Raw genomic sequence first — 20,510 nt, 5'->3', positions numbered from 1 at the left:
ATATTACACAAGGTCTTCTATTTCAGATATTTTAAGTACATAAGAATAAAAGAAAAATGTGATGCCTCTTTTCTTTGACTTCTATAGATGTACTGTAACAGAAACACTAGATTTGTTCCTATTTTTACAGTAACAGAAGCAATAGGTGATGTATCCTATTTTTAGGACTGTAGTTGAAGATTTTGTCTTTGCAGTGTCAAGGATAATCATTTTTAGCTGTAAATGAGGTGCCTTAATGTCAAGAATTCAGTCAGTATATCTGGCATATATTCCCACAAAACTGTCTACTAAGTGCGGAGTACTAACTTGTGTACTAAGTATGAAGTACTAAACGTATGCAGTAAGTATGGTCTCTGAATGAGACCATATAGTCGCTATAGCAGAAATAAAGGTTTGATTAAAAGGCTTCCTTAGAGTGTCACATCTTTTCTCCGGGCTTTTACTTTTCACACACAACGAGTCAGTGTCTCGTGTGTCAGTCTGCAAGTTAAAATGGCTGTTCTCACTGCAGTGAAGTTGATATCTGCAAAGATCTCTCCACACTGCACTTCTGAATTTCTGTAAAATGCACAGGGCATGGATCTAATTACCATTGCAACTTTCTAATGATATGATGGGGCTATTCATCCCACACTGACTTCCCCCTGAGGTAAAACTGTATTATATAAAATGAAGAACTTAATGTGAATAACAATGATATTCTATTAGAATCCATCATGGATTGAGACATTATGCCCTCTGCAATTTCACTGTTCCTCAGAGTGGAGCTCACTAATTTACAGTTTCGGTCTCTCCTTACAGCTTTCACTGCGTCTGAGATTAAATTAGTCTTAGTAAGTAACCCCTCTGCGTTCATAACTCCAGAGAGAGTGCAATTTGACACCTACACTACATTTTTCAGAGTCAGTGCAGAAAAATTATTAAATTAAATTCACTCAGTGAGTGAAGTGCTTCACAAGAGGTTCCAAATTAGGGTAATTGTTTCTACACTAGTGACAATACTTGTTTTAATCAGGCAAGTTTTCTAGAGGTTATAAAGGCCATTTAATAAAAATAAAAAAACAGATGACTCAACAGTTTTTAATGCCTGCATGGGCAAAATTGGTATGGCATTTAAGGCAAACGTGGGCTTTTAATGGGTACTAATGTGAAATGCTCTGAAGGGATCAACGGTAAGAAATGACCTCTCTCACCACACAGAACACAGCTGAGAGGATGATCCGATCTGAGCAAACTGAATGATAATTTTCCTCAGAGGTTTAACCAAACTTCTCAGCAAGGCCTGAAGCCAATTCACCTCCAGCAGTTTATGTTTCCAAGCTAAGCTATTAGAGTTGATTTAACAGTAAACATTTTGCTGTGTGTGTGCTGAATGCGACATACAACTATTATTTTACCATGCATTTTCCCCACATTTAACCAAAACATATATTTTTCTCACATTTAACAAAAAATGTGCCTTGAAATGGGAGACTATGTATAGAAAGGGATGTAATGTTGAAACCAAAATTTATAAAAATACACTTTAAGAATAGCTGAGGAGCTGCACTTTAACCACACATGAATTGTTTAATTACAAATGTAAAATTGTGAAACACAGAGCCAAATCAAGAAAGAATTCTGTATGTCTTTGTCCCAAAAATTATGGAGCTACAAGTATCTTACAAACAATATTTTCCAATATACACTCAATGACGACTTTATTACTTAGTTTTTAGATGTTATTGGTCTTCTGCTGCTGTGGAACTAGACATCAGCTTGTTAATGCACAGTAGCTGGAGACAAAGTAACATTGCAGTCAGTGGAAAAGATACAGTTTCAGAGTAAGAAAAATCACCTTATTTTATAAATGTACAGGAATATGACACACACAATATACAGCACATACATGTTCAGTTTGTGTATTAAGAAAACACAATAGTACAGTTAAGTATAATAACCAGCAGTAGGTTATACCTGTCCTGCGTATAGATGACAGGAAGTGTTCAAGTGAAATAATTACATCCAACCAGGCAACTAGAGTAGAGTATATTAGAGTAACAAAGTAATCCAAATAACCATGTGTTGCAACAGTGGTATGCAGAAGAGCATCTCTGAACACAGAATACATCGAACATTGAAGTGGATGAGCTACAGCAGCAGAAGACCAATAAGAACATTTAACATCTAAAGAATAAGTCTAATAAATACCTGATAAAGTGTTCACTGAGTGTACATAGTGCATATCTTCAAGTAATCGCTGTACCTGAAGTCGTACCAGAAAAAAGCACAAATCCAGTCTTCCTATGTGCAGTTGGATCCATAGACAGTAAGGCACTGACAATAGTTCAAATTATTTCCCAAGAACTTGCTTCTGAACAGGCAGGCTGAGAAATCAGGAATATTTGAATTGGACGCGGCGCAGCAGGTGAATGGACTGTGTGATTCGGTGTGACTCAGTGGAGTACAACTGGCCAACTGACATCTGCTCCACTGCAAATTAACTGACAGTGATGAATTTATAGCTAATCCAGGAGTAATTGCTTTACTGGAGATTAGTATTGAACCGAATAAAGCACCCTGAAAACCCCCTCCATGTCTCAAACACTGCCGCAGGGCTTTGTCACAGGAACAAAGTAAACTCCAAACTCCCAACAAGTTCACAAAACTCAAGTCAGACTCAAGAAGCCCAGGGGGGGAATACAACTTGAAATGTAAATCAATAAAGACATTTTAATCTGTATGACTATGTACTTCAGTGACAACCCTTAAATTATTGTTTTTCAAGCTTTCAGTTCTATGTCCTGTTATCATGGTTTATGTAATATCATTGGTACATTTGTAAATGTCTTTTCTGCAACAACATAAAAACAAAACAATATAATGCCAAGAACATTCAGGCCAGCAATGCTCTGCTTTTCCTACCACTGAAGTTTACCTACTGCTTAGTTTGCCTAAAAGCTAAATACTGTACTATCTAGCACCGTATCAAGTCTTGAAAACCCCCAGTGTCTCTGCCTCCACAACATCTCCTGGCAAGCTATTCCACCTCGTGACCACCCTGTGTGAAAAAATACTTCCTAATATTTGTGCGGAATTTGTCCTTTGCCAATTTCCATTTGTGCCCCCTCGTTCTGCTAACTGAACTCACCGTGAAGAACTGATGCCCTGTGCTGTACTATACTGTGCTGTACTACACTGTGATACTGTACTGTGCTGTACTCTGCTGTGCTGTATTGTACTATACTGTGCTGTACTGTGCTGTGATACTGTACTGTGCTGTACTGTACTATACTGTGCTGTGCTGTACTATGCTGTACTATACTGTGCTGTACTGTACTGTGCTGTATTGTACTATACTGTGCTGTACTGTGCTGAGGTGAGCTGTACTGTACTGTACACCTAGGCACACATCTGGCAGAGTGAGTGAGACCCAGTTTAATGTGACTTTGAGGGGCTGACTCACCAAACCTTTTCCGGGTCCACCAGTGCGGCTCCTTCATGGTGGTGAAGCGGACGTCCGGGTGCAGCCTCAGCCGGTCGTACAGGTCGGTGGTGCCGCACTTGGGCTGGCCGATGATGTAGAAGTAGGGCAGGCAGCGCAGGCGGTAGGCCCGGCCGGCGCGGTGGACCAGGTGCTCCCGGAAGGCCTTCCGCAGGACCTCGCACACCGCGCGGAAACGCCGGGAGTAGCGGCCGTACAGGCTCTTCCCGTACGGGTCCGCCGTGGCGTTCACGGAGTGCTCCTCGTACCAGCAGGGGTTCTTCACGTTCGGGAGGAATTGACGAGGGACGACGGAAAACATCTGCGGAGATGCGTGCGCGTGTGTTACAAATGACTCAGATGGAGGAGGGTGATGTGCGTGTGTGTGCGTGTGTGTGTGTGTATGTGGGTGTGTGTGTGTGTGGGTGGGTGTGTGAGTGTTTGTGTGTGTGTGTGTGTGTGTGTGTGTGTGAGTGTGTGTGTGGTGTGTGTGTGTGTGTGTGTGTGGGTGTGTGAGTGTGTGTGTGTGGGTGTGTGAGTGTGTGTGTGTATGTGGGTGTGGGTGTGTGTGTGTGTGTGTGTGTGTGTGTGTGTGGGTGGGTGTGTGAGTGAGTGTGTGTGTGTGTGTGTGTGCGTGTGTCTGTGTGTGTGTGTGTGTGTGTCTGTGTGTGTGTATGTGTCTGGGGGAGGAGGTGTGTGTGTGTGAGTATGTGTGTGTGTGTGTATTGCAATGTCAGTAAATGCATTCATAAAATTGCTTTTGGTGATAAGCCGAGAGCAGACAGATACAACACATAGCTCATGTTACATAACACAGAATGAATAGAATGAAGTGAATTGACCAATCCATTGCCCAAAATTCCCTAAACTAGAGTAAATATATAATATTTAATATCACATATTTCACAAATATATCATGAACACATAATAATAATAATAATTAGCAGAAATACTACCAATGCTTGTAAGCCCAGGCATAGATTTAGTTTAGTTTTACATCTGCTATAATGTGACAGAGGGAGCCTGTAAACTGCAGCCTGGCGTATTTCATGGGGTCCCCTGTGGAGAGGTGTGAAGTTTAACAGCTCCCAGCATAGGGATGTTCAGAGCTCACAGACCTCCAGAAACCATCTGCCCATTCCACAATGCCACATGACCTTCCTTAACTGCAGGTGGGTTATGGAAATTTTACAGATTTATTATATGCCCCTTCCATTTTGAGAAGAACCCCCTTAATTATTAAAATAATAATTGTGTCTCACATTCAGAGAATAAAACAGAGAGATCTGACCATGTAACTAAATGTGAACCTGTTTATTTGCCCCTTAAATCACTAATATATGTGATTTAATAAATGGTAAATGGTTGGAATTTCTATAGCACCTTTATCTAAAGCGCTGTACAATTGATGCTTATCATTCACCCATTCATACACACACTCACACACCGACGGCGACTGGCTGCCATGCAAGGCGCCGACCAGCTCGTCAGGAGCATTTGGGGGTTAATTGGCTCAGGGACACTTCGACACAGCCCGGGTGGGGGAATTGAACCGGCAACCCTCCGACTGCCAGACGACTGCTCTTTCTGCCTGAGTCATGTCATCTGTTCTCCCAGAGGAGCCAAAAGCCCCTTTACACAGATTGAACAATTCTGTGAAATAGCAGCTGTTGCTTAATATGCTTAAGTCATACACAGACACCGGTTTCTGTGGAAATTGTGGTTTGTTCCACAGAATGACATAAACAAACTGTTGCATTCTTCTTTTGTGATGCTTTTCCAGGCATTTACTGCAGCCTCTTTCAGTTGTTTGTATGGGGGGTGATAAAATGCATGCTGAATTTGATTAAGGTCTAGTGATTGAGTTGGCCAGTCTAAAACCTTCCACTTTTTCTCCTTAATCAAGTACTTTGTTGTGCTGACAGTGTGTTTTGGGTCATTGTCTTGCTACAAGATGAAGTTCCTTCCAATTAGTTTGGATGCATTTCTCCGTAAGTTAGCAGACAGAATGTTTTTGTAGACTTCTGAATTCATCCTGCTTCTACCATTATGAGTTACATCATCAATTAGTGAGCCCACTCCAGAAGCAGCCATGCAAGCCCAAGCCACTTCTGTGAAGCACTTCTTCCACCGTGCTTCACAGATGAGCGTGTATCATGAGCAGTCCATAAAACTTTGTTGAACTTTTGTGGCTCATCTCTGTACTTCTTTGCAAACTGTAATCTTACTACTGATGAGTGGTTTGCATCTTGTTGTATAGCCTCCATATATAGCTGTTCTCTAAGTCTTCTTCGAACGGTTGATTGAGGTACCTTCACCCCTGCCCTGTAGAGATTGCTTGTTTGACCTCAGACCTCAGCTTGTTTGACCTCAAATTGACTTTGCTGTTCCAATATTTGTAGGGGACTGTGTGTAGCTAGTTTGCTGTAGAATAAATAAGAAAAAAAAAAAAAAAAGAATAAAACATTTTTTTTTAAATGAAGAACTATTGGGGTTTTGTTTTTGTGAGACTGTTGTAATTGTGGGTTTGAAGACTTTAGAACACATTATGAGCTCAGTGAAATTCTGAGATTATATGGTCGGTTGGCACAGTGGTTAACAATGCAGTGTAGAATGTACTCTTGAAGTGAACTCAACTGTCAGGGGTAACGGCTCATCTACATTAAGAATAAAGATCACTCAAATCTATGCGGCATAATCTGTGAAACATGGGGGCATGCAGGTTGCTCCCAAAAAACAAACTAGTACCAAAAAGTCAAACTAAACTAAAAGTCAATTGAAATAAATCATGGTGCAGCTACATCAAGAACATAATAAGCTGTCAGCTGAATCAGACCCGCAGAAGTCATAGCTGAGCCTTATTACCATACTGTAATGCTGGAGAGGGCTGGGTGGAAAGTAACAGAGGACGAAAGTAACACGTGCATTGTCTTGAGAACGATGGGAAGTGGACTGACATGGCATATAAGAGTGCATGAGCTTCATACAAAATGTGGGTGCCATCGGAGCATGTTTGGTGGAGCTACCGTCAGAAAACTGTTAAGTAAAAAAATGGCCCAGTAAGTATTTTTCCATTGAAGAATTGTGTTTACTTGTTTAAGTTTGCAAACATATGTAATTTTCTTAACACATCCAGTGAAATGATAACCTTTCAAGTTTCATTCTAGCAAGTCTTGGATGCTAGCCAGGGAGAAGTGACACGAGAGAGGGCAGGGATGGAAGCAACCTTATTGCTTTCGTCCTGTGATATTTTACAATTACTTATAATGCATTTTATTTGTTTAATTTACAGAAAATACCAAGAATTAGAATTAGGAACACACAGTGAGGTCTCTTTTCAACAGAGACTTGCTCGGCAGGGACGAAAGTAACACTGCACTCTGTCCATTCTTGGCCAACTAATATATCCTAGAATGAAAAGTCCCACCCCTTTTAGTAGGCTAGCTATAGCCCTGTCATTTGTATGCAGTTTTAGTGTTATATCATGGACCCAAAATCCATCCAAAGATCCAGTGGCCTGTATACAACCAACATTTGTTCTTAAATTGTCAGCTTTTGTACTTCACAAACAAGTATGTTTAATTTTGGTTATTGCTGAAATAACAAAAATGTAACAAATACCGATTGAGTTTAAATATGAGTCAATGTTCTGGAGAAACATTGATTGTGTCAAGGCTATTAATATAAGTTACTGAACACAGAAAAATAATTGGTCATGAGCCTAAAAATACTTCTTTTAATGATTTGGTGAATAATTAAGGATTGATTCTTCTCCCTGTCCTTGCAGTATTTCACCTAATCACTGTCAGGTAAAATAAAAAGCACAGACTCATCGATCGATTGACTGAATAACTGCAGAATAGCACTAACATGCTAATTCTCCTCACATTTGGATTGGATTCAGAGTTTAAATGTAATCACTCAAAATTAACATCAATATATTTTTTGTCATAAATACAGTTTAGCAAGTTCAGCAATCTCTGGAATTTCAATCTTTGTTAATAAACAAAAACAAACAAAAAGTTTGCATCTAAGAACAAAAATGGATTGAATTCAAGCCATTGATTCACACTGTGAAGTAAATTCACACTCACATGTGGTTCATTGTGGACTAGATCCCTTTCACACTTCATAACCAATGAAAACACTCACAGTGGCTCAATGTGCGCTAGATCCCTTTCACACTTCATAACCAATGAAAACACTCACAGTGGCTCAATGTGCACTAGATCCCTTTCACACTTCATAACCAATGAAAACACTCACAGTGGCTCAATGTGCACTAGATCCCTTTCACACTTCATAACCAATGAAAACACTCACATGTGGCTCATTGTGGATCAGGTCCTTCAGCTCTGGTAGATGTCTGGAGCTGAACTCCACCTTGGACACGATAGTCTTCACCACCAGCTTCATGTTGGCGTAATCCCTGGCCGAGGTCAGGTTGAAGGGGAACGGTCCCGGGCCCACGATTGTTCTGATCCGGTACGGGGAAGGGGTCAGTAGGAGCCCCTTCTTCTCCCCGGTGAGGATGTAGGAGACCGTGATGAGGAACATCACTGTCAGCAAGAAGAGGAAGCTGTAGAGCTTGGCCTTTCCGAAGCACACCTGTAGACCCCAGCGGCGAAACTGCTCCCTGTTCCCATCCGGCAGGGCCAGGGGGTCCGCAGGACCATCCCTGAACGGGACGGGCCTCTTCCTGTGCTCCTCAGCCACCGTACTCAGCAGGCTGTACCTGTAGTCCATTAGGGTCATGTCTCCAAGATGGCGGACACGCGGGCCTCAGACCGAGCAAAGGGATCCAGGCATGCCGAGGCTGGGATCTGCGGAACGGGGAAGAGAGAGTCTGCTTTCATCCATCTCAGGCCCTCCTGCTGACAGTACCGTAGACACAACCGCTGGTCCTTAATCTCTGCTGCTGTCGATTACCTGTTGAAGTGCAAGACAGTTATAAGATCTCATAAGACAGCGATGAGAGCTGAAGAGGATAAGGAACATGGAATTACATGAGAGGCCACTGAAGTACTTTTCTAGCCAGAAGGCTTATACACTCAACATCAAGCCACAATTACATAATCGCGGACATGATTAAATCACAAATTGCCCTGATTCAAAAATAAAAATAAGGAATAAAGTCAGGCAATTACATTCAGGATAAGAAAATGTTAGAAATGGCTGTTTACTTCAAGGTATAGTGAAAGTCTACTCAAGTAAAAATAGTTTTAAGGGAAAAAAATGAACAAAGTACAAAAATAAGATGAAACAATCTAGATGAGAGAAATTCCCCTACTGGAATTCTCCTCATTTCTGTCAATGGTCAATTACTCAAACGTATTAAGTTTGAAAAATGTACTAAAGAAAATGTAAGTTTAAACGGAACTCATTAGAGGTGGAAAAAAATCATACTCCCAGCCTCCCAGCTACTAGATCTAATAGCTACTCAAATACCCAAGATGTACTAATTACAAAGTAGTGATGTTTAAATTTACCCCTTGAGGACCAGACCAGCAACAATCAAAGACAAATAACTTCTCTGCTCACCATAAACTACAGATTATTAGTAAAGTTTTCTGCATACTACCATTTAAATAATTATCTTTAGAGCTTACAAAAGCCTAGACACATGGAAATTTCATTACTGCTTTTCTTGTGTACAAACACCCATTAGTCTACACTAAATACAGTGTAATATCAGGCATATTTCTCAGTGGCAATAAAATGAAATGGAAGTCTGGCATGAGCTCAGGTAATGAATAAGGGGCTAGAGGCGACTCTTCCCTGCAACTGACAAAGCTTAATAACGAACATTGAAGATAGTTTTGCCAGCTATAAGTTTGTCTACATGGTATAGACAAGAAGCACTCAGCAATTTGTGCAATTTGTGGCCGGAGACAAAGTAACATTGCAGTCAGAAGATACAAAGATACAGTTCTAGAGTAAGAAAAATCACTTTATATTGTAAATGTACAGAAATATTACACACGGAATATGGTTTGGCATTATAACCACCGGTAGCCTTTACCGGTCCTGAGTATAGATGACAGTAAAATTATTACATCCAGCCAGCCAACTTAGAGTATAGTAGAGTAACAAAGTATGTATAACTTACTTTTGTATACAGACTTCAAGTTTTTACTACTTTTTATAAAATTGCTACCTTTTATTGGGATTGCATATTCAGGAGCATAAACTTCGAAACAAGAGAGAGCTGGAAAACATCAGTGTGGAAAATGGACTGGCAGATCCAGCTGTTGAGGCTCATCTTGGCCTTGTTCTTTGAGAGTAATTAAAACAGGAAAGAGGGATTAAGACTGGAAAGAGGAATTAAGACTGGATGCCTCTGGGTGATTTTTGAGCCGGGAAGAACCAGCTGCTAGCCATGATCCACTTTCCCAGACCGTCTTCCGATCTGGCGTTAAAGTGCCACCAGCTTTCCGGCACATATCCATATAAACCTAAGCTTTTCCCATGTCCATTTACTTCATTTCAGGTTTCTGATTCATTTCAGCCAAACTCTTAAATCAAAAAAACATTCATCACTTCCCCAAAAATACCGTCTTTAATGCATAGCTTTGGTTGTGGATTATGAGATCAAAACAGCTCCAAGCTAATACTCTTTACACGATGCTGCATATATCTTTTTATTCAACATTTGAAACAAATATGTTTCTGGGTTTTTTTTTAATGTATTTTATTCATTATTTTTAAAGCTGGTAATGTTTGTCATATCCTTCATATCATAACATCACATATTGCTTGGAGAATAAAACGGCTTCCCATAAAACTCTAAATGCTTTAATGTATTCCAAAGATCCAGTCGTGAAATTGTATTACAGTTCAACCACATAGACACTTACACAGAGTTAAATTCATTATGTTGTTCATTCTCTCTCTCTCTCTCTCTCTCTCTCTCTCCAATTTTCATTCATGATTACAAGCTGAGCCAGACTTGTTAAAAGTGTCACAAAATTCAATATGGAGAATTTAATAAGGATTGATCATTTTATGATAATATAGCAAAATGTATGTTTGAGCCGTTTTCCGCAGAGGGTTGCATCATTACCCTGAATCAGATGGTTTGATTTAGTCTCATATTTTAGTCTTATATTTAAACTTGAAATATTATTTTATAATATTATTTCGCTAAATAAGACAAAAATATTGGCAATGAGGTGGGACGTATTTGATTAATTTCAAGATCTGCCAATGGGGTAAGAACATTTCACTCGTCAAGCAAATAGTAACTAAAAACAAGCTAATATTTTCCACTTGATAAAAAAATATATATTCATGTCTTATTACATAGACAAAAAACATTTTGCGTTGAGAAGGTGTTGAGAAACCATGTCAGAAAGGTTTGTAGTCATTGGGTTGAATGGAGGGTTTAGTCATCAGGGGTGTTGAGTAAGAAGAGTGTTGAGACGGGATGACAGAATCACATGGAGAGAGAGCAGCACACATTAACCATAGGATCAAATCCGCTTTGAGTCGCAACTATTGTACTTAGAAGCTGAGTTCTTTGAGCTGAATGAAATTGGACTAGTCAGAATCTGTTGTTCCACTAAATCAGCCTTCTCTGCTCTATTAAATTGAGTGAGATATCAACCTTTTAAAAGTAAACTGCATGGAAGCCACATTCCTGATTAAAATCACCCAAAGATTTAGTTCAGTGGAGAAGCTTGTGCAGATGTATAAACAGGCTGCCAGTGTCTCCAAGGAGAGAGAGAAAAACGCACGTCCACCTGATCCCAAAATGGATGCTCTACTTTGCCCTGCCTGGCATGAACTTATTTTGGCATGCAGGGTCAAAAGACCCCACGCTGTGTGGTTTCCCTCCAGCTGGTGGTGGGGGCAGGCCGGGGTTGCAGTGGAGCGGGGCTGGGCTGATGGCCCCCCAGCCCTGAACTTTTGGACAGAAGGTTATCTCAGTGAACAGCGTGGCAGGAACTCCCAGGTCCTGGGAAAGTGCAGCCCCTTGGAAACCCTTCCTCTGCCAAGAGTGCACAAAGCTTTAGTACAGCTCCACAGCTGAGGCTGGTTCCCCAACAGCCAACATGAAATTCCTCAAAATTCATTGTTCAACCAGGCAGATAAATAATCTGTTGTGATTGTGCTGTAACTAAGATACTTAGTAAAACTAATTCAGGAATTTCTGGAACATTTTCAAATCACACAACTTCGTAATGTACTGTACATGGGTTGCTTGGTGGCTCACTCTGTTAAGGCAATGTTATAGTGCATGGTCGTATCTAATGCAACTGTGCCAACTGTGGCCAGCAGTTCCTGCACTGTTCCGTGGCATGCAACTGACCGCAACATTGTCCAAGAATGGAGGGGGTTTCAGTCCACTTTCATTGCTAGCCAATGAAAATCGCAATCCTTGCTAGCCAATCAGGCGTCCACGAGTCCACATATTAACATCAGTCTTTTCTAGACTGATGTCTGTGTGAGCCCGACTCATGATAAGAAGCAGTGCTGTGAATCATGTGTTTCAGAGGAGAACGCAAGCTTGTCCGCACGCTATTTTATGGCAATTAGCGATAAAAACTACAGTTGGGCATTCCGTTTTGGGGAGAAAAATGGGGTATAAACTGTACACATTATATTAATTTCATTTAATTTAATAAAAAACTCTCTGGTCTCAATTGTAAATTCCCCAGGCTGATTCTGCAAAAAGTCAATGGATTAGTCAGATGTATAATGTGTTTTCAAATGACCTAATTACTGATTCTGCATTGGGGTCTTCCAGATAAAAAAAAGTCTTGCTACATGATCGAAGCCAACAGAAGCAGCACTGAATTTAAATAATGACAGTTTACTATCGTATGAACCACAATTGCCTCCCCAGAGGATGTTTAAATGCAGCAGAAGGTTTATGTAATGTGTTTTACAGCCATGGCTCCCAGCCCTCTCCCAGCTGTGGCCACTGATGGTCTGGTCTTTACGGGGGCGTGTGTTTACCGTCAGTGGCTACTGCCTGTCCGGGTCCTCCATCGCAGGCCGAAAGGGCAGCGACAGGCTCCGTCCATGCTGTGGAGAGGGCAGAACACAGGCATCTCACTCACGGGTCCACAGGCCTGCAGGTCACTTACGAACCAGAGTGAAGCCCTGCCAATCAAGAGTGCGCTAGCAATAATAAACAGAGCAATACTGACAGCGATTGGTGGATAATTTATTGTTAATTCTGAAGCAAAAAGGAATACACCAATTACTGTTGTCGTCGTTCTATTAGTTAGTTAGTAATGTGCTCTGCGATTGGTGGAGCTCCACTCCTGCGTCCATGTGATGACGCACCTGTACCATCCCTTTTTGATTATCCCTGCAGATGTGCCGGGTTTATCCTTAGAAGACCCGACTGCAGGAATAGTCCGGGAGACGGATCTGTTCAATGTAATGTCACCACCCTTCCCACACCCCCAAACAAACAAAGCACTATCCTTAAGAAAATACAGTCTGGTGAGCTCCGCAATCATCAAAATGAGGTCGCTTGAACCATATTCATGAAGAAAACTGAACAGTTATATTTGTTATTCGTCATTCAAAATTGAAGGCATACGATGCAGGATTTTCATCTTGGAAATATTGGCAACCTGTGTCTGTGTTCACTTCTGCCCAATACCTTGCTCGTCTACTTGTATTTGTTATTCTAAAAACACCTCAGGCCGCTTGTGGGCGTGGGCCTTTCTTATGTCTGTGCTGTATCTGAAAAGCATGTGTCCAATCGATAAATACATTGAACTCATATGCTCTATGATCCAAAAGAAGGAGGGCAAGCAAATACATGGATTCTCTGTGAAAGTGATGAGCTGGATTTGTGAGAGATTAGCCTTGGTGGCTAACAATTAATCAAGTGGCTGGCCAGCATTCGGTACCATTAGGGAGCTGCCGTTATTAGCCAACTCCAGTAACTTCAATTAGTACGTCAGCTGGCTGGCCATAATAGCTGGGCCCCACTGCACTGCAGCCTTACAGTATGCTTTCAGGAGATTCTACTGGCTAATTTCCTCTCCTGGGCAGGGGGCTGATACCTAAACCCAAAAGACTCCCGGACTTTCAGAAGACTTGAGATGTCTGATAAAAATACAAGTAATAGTACATTGATGTGTTTGTGAGTGTGCATGATTATGTTACAGAACTCTTCAATGCTTTCTTTCAGAGCTGCCCGAAATCCACTGGTGCTAGCAGCAGTGGCTAGTGTTGGTTCATTAATTCGCCACTAATGTTTCGCTAAATTTAGCTACCCCGTAACTTTTCTGCATATGGTCAGTCGAGCATTTTGGTTGAGCTATACTTGCGAGCAACTGCTTAACTGGTATGAATGAGCTGCTTTTGAAAGATTGCAGTAACTAGCTAACTATAGCTACTAGCTATAACTAAATACAAACAGGAGTAACGTCAGTTCTAGCTAAATGGCTTGTGTGGAAGGCGACTACAAAATTAAGCAGATTTTCTTAGCTCATTGCTATCGCAGCTATCTCACAGTAATTTGCAATACTGTGTTACAAAGCTACCAACAAAATTATCTTTTGGTGCGAGTGGGTTCGAGAATGGGGGCGTAGACGTTTTTGTGCGTAAACACAGGAGGGACGCAAGGAAATAAATCCTACATAGCATGCCTTTAAAGACAACTTATGAATACATAGGTAGATAAGAGTATGCTACATGATGAGAACTGGCCATACATACAGCACAAACCAGAGTAGAACTGCATTGATTAAATCCTGGCCTGTAATTATGATAAGAACCACTGCATGTTAGATTTGCTTCAGTCGAGATCACAATACAGTGTGTAATTAGGAGGGACTGCTCTTCTGAAAGCTGTCACTGCTAATAAATGTATTTTCATGGATATTAAAAAAAAAGCTCAAAATGATGAAAGGACATTTCGCACATGAGAAGGAAAGCACTATCTCTGTGACTGCACGAAGGACCGCCCAAGCCTTAATGTTTCATCAAAGAAAGCCCTCAGCCCCCTGGGCTGTCAGTCAACCGCAGAGACACAACACCATGACTTTTTGTTGTAGCCGACTTCCCCTCTACAAAGCTTATTGATCTCACTATCAATACCAGCGCGCGGCAGTAATTCAGGCAGTGCTGCTACAAAGTGATTCGACAATCTTTCCCATAATTATTAATGATAGTGAGTAAACAGGTTTTTTGCACTTTTCCTTTCTACATAAAACATTACAAACAAACAGAATAGGCACTACCATGCTCAATTGTTTGTGGTCATTACATTTTCAGAAATCCATTGAAGATCCAGTGAAACGGGCTTGAACAAAAACATCACAGACGTTCACAGCAATGTGGACAGGGATTTTTATTTTATGCAAAGCATTATTAACAGGCTTCATGTTAATAAGTCAAGGCAGATGCTTTGTTATGCATTTATTTATTTATTTATGTATTTGCATATCCTAGAGTCCATCAAAAAGCTAATACATTGTAGTCTCCAAAGAGACTACAATGTATTTAAGTTCATTTACACATTGAATAGTTACTGAAGTGATTTAGGTTAAGCACCTTGATTAAGGGCAGCAGAAACCCACAGCCAAGTTGCAATACCTGTCCACTAACTACTGCCATTAGGGATGAGAGAAATGTGTCCCCTGTCTGCATCAATGTATGCACATGTCAAAAGGATGTTTGAATCCCTAGTGCAGAATCATTTCCCGCAGGTCAGAACACAGTCCCAGCCACTTAAGGTGCTCTGTGGTCCACACGGAATGAAATAGAACAGGGATGTATTTAATGAGCCCAGTCATGTACATGATCTGTCATTTTTTGCCACATCCCATGATATATTATGATAAATGTTCTTGTCTTGTAGAATTCTATCGTGGTCTAATCTACAAGTGAATCGGTCATGGTGTATGTGGCTAATTAGCTGATTGAGCCTGGGTAACTGGTGGCAGCAGCCATACACTGCATACACACCGGCCCTCCAGGACCGGAGGTCCCCATCCCTGACGCGGGTTTGAACTGCCCGTGGACTCGTTTGCAGTAAATCATCGGCAGATGTGAAGCTGTGGTCCCAGGTGCACCGAAACGCCCGGCTGCCCTTGGCGATGATGTCCTTCACATCGGCACTCCCGTATAGACCACCTCATTCCTGACACTGTCGTTTGTGGTATGTAGCCCACAGACAGAAGCACCTGACAACTTGTCCTTACAGGGAAGGCGTCGATGAATGGGGTTTCAGTAAACAGGGGTTCTTCGTTTACCTTTTGACACACAGCTACACACAAGCTGATTTATACACCCAATATAGCCAAGCAGCATTATCTGTGTCTACACCTGCTGTTCTGTATAATAACCAAGAGACAAAAAACATTCTCAACTTTGACTCTGAAACCTGCTGAGCAACTTAAATGCATTAGCTGCCCAGAGAAGATCATTTTTGCAACTGACGCTAAGTGAAACCGGAGGAGGCGATACCCTGCGTCTGTTTACTTCCGTTCTATAACCGCTTGAAATGAAATAGGCCCATTGTTGTGCCATTGGCTATGAACACTTGAATACTTGAATAATTCAGCTAAATGAAAACATGTCAAGGTTTTCATATTTATAATGTCATGATTATTTAAGATGTGGGCGAAGATGTAAGAGACGACTGCAAAACAAGCAGAAGAAATTGACTGGAAAAATCTGAGCAGATGCTTCAATGAAGAGTTACTCTCAAGATTGTGATGACACAAAAACATCGGTGGAGTTACAATTAGTTGTTAATAACTGACTTGTTTTAACCAAGCAAAATAATTCCTAGGCACAACAAACCACAATGACTTGCTAAAGTCTGAGAGTTCACTTTAACACATGGGAGCTCCGCTACTTATTCTTCTATCAATACCACAGAATCCTATAAACACCTGACCTACCTAAGAAACATCTCCAAGATTCAATTAGCATTCAGTACTACACCCTGGGGGGAAGATGACAAATGAAAATAACGATTATGGCAGAAGTTATGTCTGTTCAAGGACTATTGCTTGTAATTACAGTATTATCAAGAGACGAGGTTTAATGGGGCTAGATATTAAGAGGGTGCTTATTGTCACATGGCTGCAGCTGATATGAGTACCACAGTACTGTCTGACTCCATTATTTACTGTGAGAATGACCTGCAGATTTTTCTTTTATAATGAAAGCAACTTATTCCCTTCATGTTCTGCGATTCGCTGCAGGGAAAACCATAACTCCTTTATGGCTGAATATACATATATATATTCAGAACCTTCCTTCCCCAAATGAAAATCATACCAGATCGCCTCTGTTTTTTGTCCAGTCTCTCTCACTGGCTCTGATCTAGCGTTAAAGTACAGGGCTGCTTAATTGCAAGGGTGGCGGCGAGATTAAAAGCTTATTTCGTGGGTGAAAATGGAATGCTCTGTGATGATTTGTCCTTGATGAAGCCAATCAATCCTCCCCAGAACAGTGCTCCAGAACATCAGAAACTTCTCCATGGGAAAACAAAAGCCATTCCAGCTCCTTGACTCAGAGAACAGAACACCGGGGTCAGGGCACAGAAACCTCCGGAATGCGGGGCTGGAAGTAGATCAAAAACATTACAAATAAAATGTTCCTTGTGCATTAAGAAAGGAATTGTTATTGTTTACTTCTACAAGAAACAAACAGTCTGAGCCACCTTGCTTAACATCTGGGAAGCCAGAGACACAGTTCCCAAACAGGGACGTTGGACCAACACTGTGGTTCATCATAGTATGGGATAGAGGTAAAGAAATCCCTAAAGCAGGGAGAGCTTACTGTGACAGGGCGGCCTGTAGCGTAGTGGTTAAGGTAAATGACTGGGAAGGTGAATGACTGGGACACGCAAGGTCGGTGGTTCTAATCCCGGTGTAGCCACAATAAGATCCACACAGCCGTTGGGCCCTTGAGCAAGGCCCTTAACCCTGCACTGCTCCAGGAGAGGATTGTCTCCTGCTTAGTCTTATCAACTGTAAGTCTGCCAAATGCCGATAATGTAATGTAATGACTACATTTGAGTGGGAATCCCCCAACATAATAGCATGAATAGAATCTGGGTTCAACGTCCTCCCACCGGTTGCAATGAATGATTAGCTCCTGGCCATGTGGGAGAGGGGAATTCCAATGAACAGCAAAGGAACAGATGCAGTTGTCCCTAAGCGGATGTTCAGTTGTTACAGTGTAAATAAAGACCCTATTGGACCCATATGTGACCTGCTCTATCAAAATCAGTCGTACTGACCCAAAAACGTATTTAGAGTTTTAGAAACTAATCGACAGAGGATATCAAATGTATTTCTCCACTCCAGATATCGAGGGAGTTTTGTCCTGTTTCATGTAGCCATGAACGCAGCTGATGTGGCTGTTTGTGATTGGTGAATGGTGATAAGCTGGCAAGCCTCCAAACAATGCACACCTCCAGTGTTACTTTCACTTTGACAGCATGCATTTAAAGCCTTACAAACTATATATTTACTCTGAATTTGGAATTAAGAGGTACAGCTTAGAAAGACAAAATATTGTTCCACAAAATGAAGATGAAAGCCTAAAACAGCCAAAAATGAGCAACAATTTATGTGAAATTGGCTGTAGCGACTTGCAACTGATCATGATAGAACAGGTCACATATGTACTCAGTGTTTAATTAACACTGGACATTTTTTGGTGTATTATTATTGTCCTTATTCTCAGTATTAGTACATCTATCCCCCGTGCTTTACAAATAAGTAGCAAAGCCAAGAGGGAAAAAATAATTTCAAAAAAGAAAATACCATATAACATTCATAGAGAAAGGCAACTCTTAAAAGAGAGCAATCTGAAACGGCAATAAAAAAATAAAGATACCTAGCCAGCGGTTAAAAGAATCTGAAGAAGAGATTGAAGAAACGACATTGAATTTACCAGCCTGGTATGTTTAGGCAGGTCATTCAACAGCACCAAGGCCCTGACAGCAAAAGCCCAGTCACCCTTAGACCTTAGTCAAAAGAGCCCTGACTGAAGTTTTCAGACTGCACAATGGCACATATGGGGTTAGAAGGTCAGAAATGTATGCAGAACATGGTGTGCTTTAACAGTGAAAAGCAAAATTCTGAAATCAATTCCCAAACATGCCGGTAAGCACAGAAGCAAAGCTAAAATAGGAGCCATATTGCCCATATACAAACTGATACGCATTCCCATCAACAACTAACACACAAAATACATACCTCAAGCCAGCTTCTGAGCTCACCTTTGCTTGGCTGTACAGTCTCGACAGGCTACGCATCACAGACCCAAAAGCGACACCTCTCCTGTCTCGGATCACCACAACAACACCAGTCAACCGTTTACTTAACACTACATTGAACATCACATTTAATGTCACTTTCACAGTATGTCATGGGTGAAAAATTGTCAACAGGAAGTGGTCTGACGGTGCAGAAAACACAGAAGAGAGATCCAGTGGAAGAGAGTTCTTTCACCCAGCCACCCAGCCCTCCACCATCCAGAGTGAGAATGGAGAGTTGTATAATGTGTGTTTAGTACAACTGAAATTGTAGTGGAATACACCAATTTGTACAGTTATGAAGTTATGCAGCTCAGGGGCGACATTGGCTCAGGCGGTAAGAGCAGTCGTCTGGCAGTGTTGCCGGTTTGACCCCACCCTGGGTGTGTCGAAGTATCCCTGAGCAAGACACCTTACCCCCAAATGCTCCTGATTGGTGCCTTGCATGGCAGCCAATCACCATTGGCGTGTGAGTGTGTATGAATGGGTGAATGAGAAGCATCGATTGCATAACACTTTAGATAACGGTACTATATAAATTCCAACCAATTTGATGAAACACAAGAGCTGCTATAGGTCTCAAGAGCTGCTATACATTAAAATCAAATAAAAGAATAGAAATAATGCACTTAGTAGAGTGCAGATCTCCGCCAAGGCACAACAATCTCCCCTTGAATTAATGAATGAGCACAACATTGTCCTGGCAATCCAGCCATTACCTTTCGAGATGGTGTGATGGTGGTGCTAGAGAAAGGGGCCACCAAAATCATGTTTCTTGCTCTTATGGAGATGAATGTTTCAGAAAATTGAATGACAAACAAGCTGCTACTTTTTGAGATATATTGATCAAAGAATGTAAAGGCTGCTTTGATGGTGGTGCTACAGGAAAGGCCATGGGCTCCCCAAGCTCAATAGGTTTCTTCATCTTCAAAACACAAATGCGCACAGAATATTTCAATCCAGTGATTACTTTTCCAGATACTGCATGTCTGTCACGGATGGACGGACAAACGGAGAGATGGATGGACATAATTACATAACCTCCTTGGCAGTGGTAAAAATATGCAAATGCATGGTTCAACAGAAAGCTCACAGGCAGGGGAGGGGGGGCATTGGTCTATCTTCATCACAGATAGTCTCTACCACAGCAGACGCTTCCTGTGCTATGATGTGTTTAGCCATATGATACCATAGAATACTCTTTTTGTAATATTCCTGCTTTCTGTCTGTTAGTTTATTTTGTATTTTTGTAAATTTAGTATTTTTCATATTCATGTCTGGTTTTCTGTTTACATTCATTGTTCATTGCACTCGTCTTCCCCTGTGATGTCTGTGTCTTTATGTAGTTCTGAGCCCGAGTCACTTCCCTTTTTGCGTGATTCACTATTCGGGTGTTTTCTGAATTTTCCAGTTTCCCACGATTCCTTCTCAGTCTCGTTTTTCTTACTTCCTGCTTTCTCTCCATTCATGTTTGTAGATAGCACTAATTTACTAATCTCAACTAACATATCATTTGTACAGTACTAATTATATTAACACACTAATATGTTTGTCTAACATTCACATTTCTCACCTGATGTCTATTTGTCAGATCACTCTCACTCCCATGCCCCGCTTAGTTTGTTTTATCCATTTGTGTATTTAAACCCCTGTCTGAGTAGTCACCATTATCAGAACGTTGATCATTATTTAAGTGCCGATTATTTGTAAACCTGTCATACTTGAGATATCTGAGATACCCTTTGCCTGATTCCGAGTTTGCCTTACTCCTTCTGTTTTGTTAGCCGGGATTAAAAC

General features: G+C 41.2%; 1 protein-coding gene across 17 annotated transcripts in view; it reads right to left on the bottom strand.

The window, feature by feature from the left end:
- The window catches only part of LOC133118378 (carbohydrate sulfotransferase 15-like), a 53,995-nt gene that overhangs the window by 12,685 nt on the left and 20,800 nt on the right, over positions 1-20,510 (bottom strand). For 5 of the 17 annotated variants that reach the window (XM_061228318.1, XM_061228324.1, XM_061228319.1 and 2 more), the window contains 3 exons: positions 12,425-12,493; positions 7,787-8,392; positions 3,446-3,785 (listed from right to left, as the gene is read on the bottom strand). In XM_061228318.1, coding sequence (XP_061084302.1) covers positions 3,446-3,785; positions 7,787-8,218 — 772 coding nt within the window. In that variant the 5' untranslated portion in view covers positions 8,219-8,392; positions 12,425-12,493. The other 12 variants (XM_061228316.1, XM_061228323.1, XM_061228315.1 and 9 more) reach the window with 12 other exon arrangements.

Source organism: Conger conger, chromosome 18 (genome assembly GCF_963514075.1).
Source record: "Conger conger chromosome 18, fConCon1.1, whole genome shotgun sequence".
In the NCBI taxonomy this organism is placed as follows: Eukaryota; Metazoa; Chordata; class Actinopteri; order Anguilliformes; family Congridae; genus Conger; species Conger conger.
The sequence above is the reverse complement of the archived record's forward strand: the minus strand, read 5'-3'. Positions and strand labels throughout refer to the sequence as shown.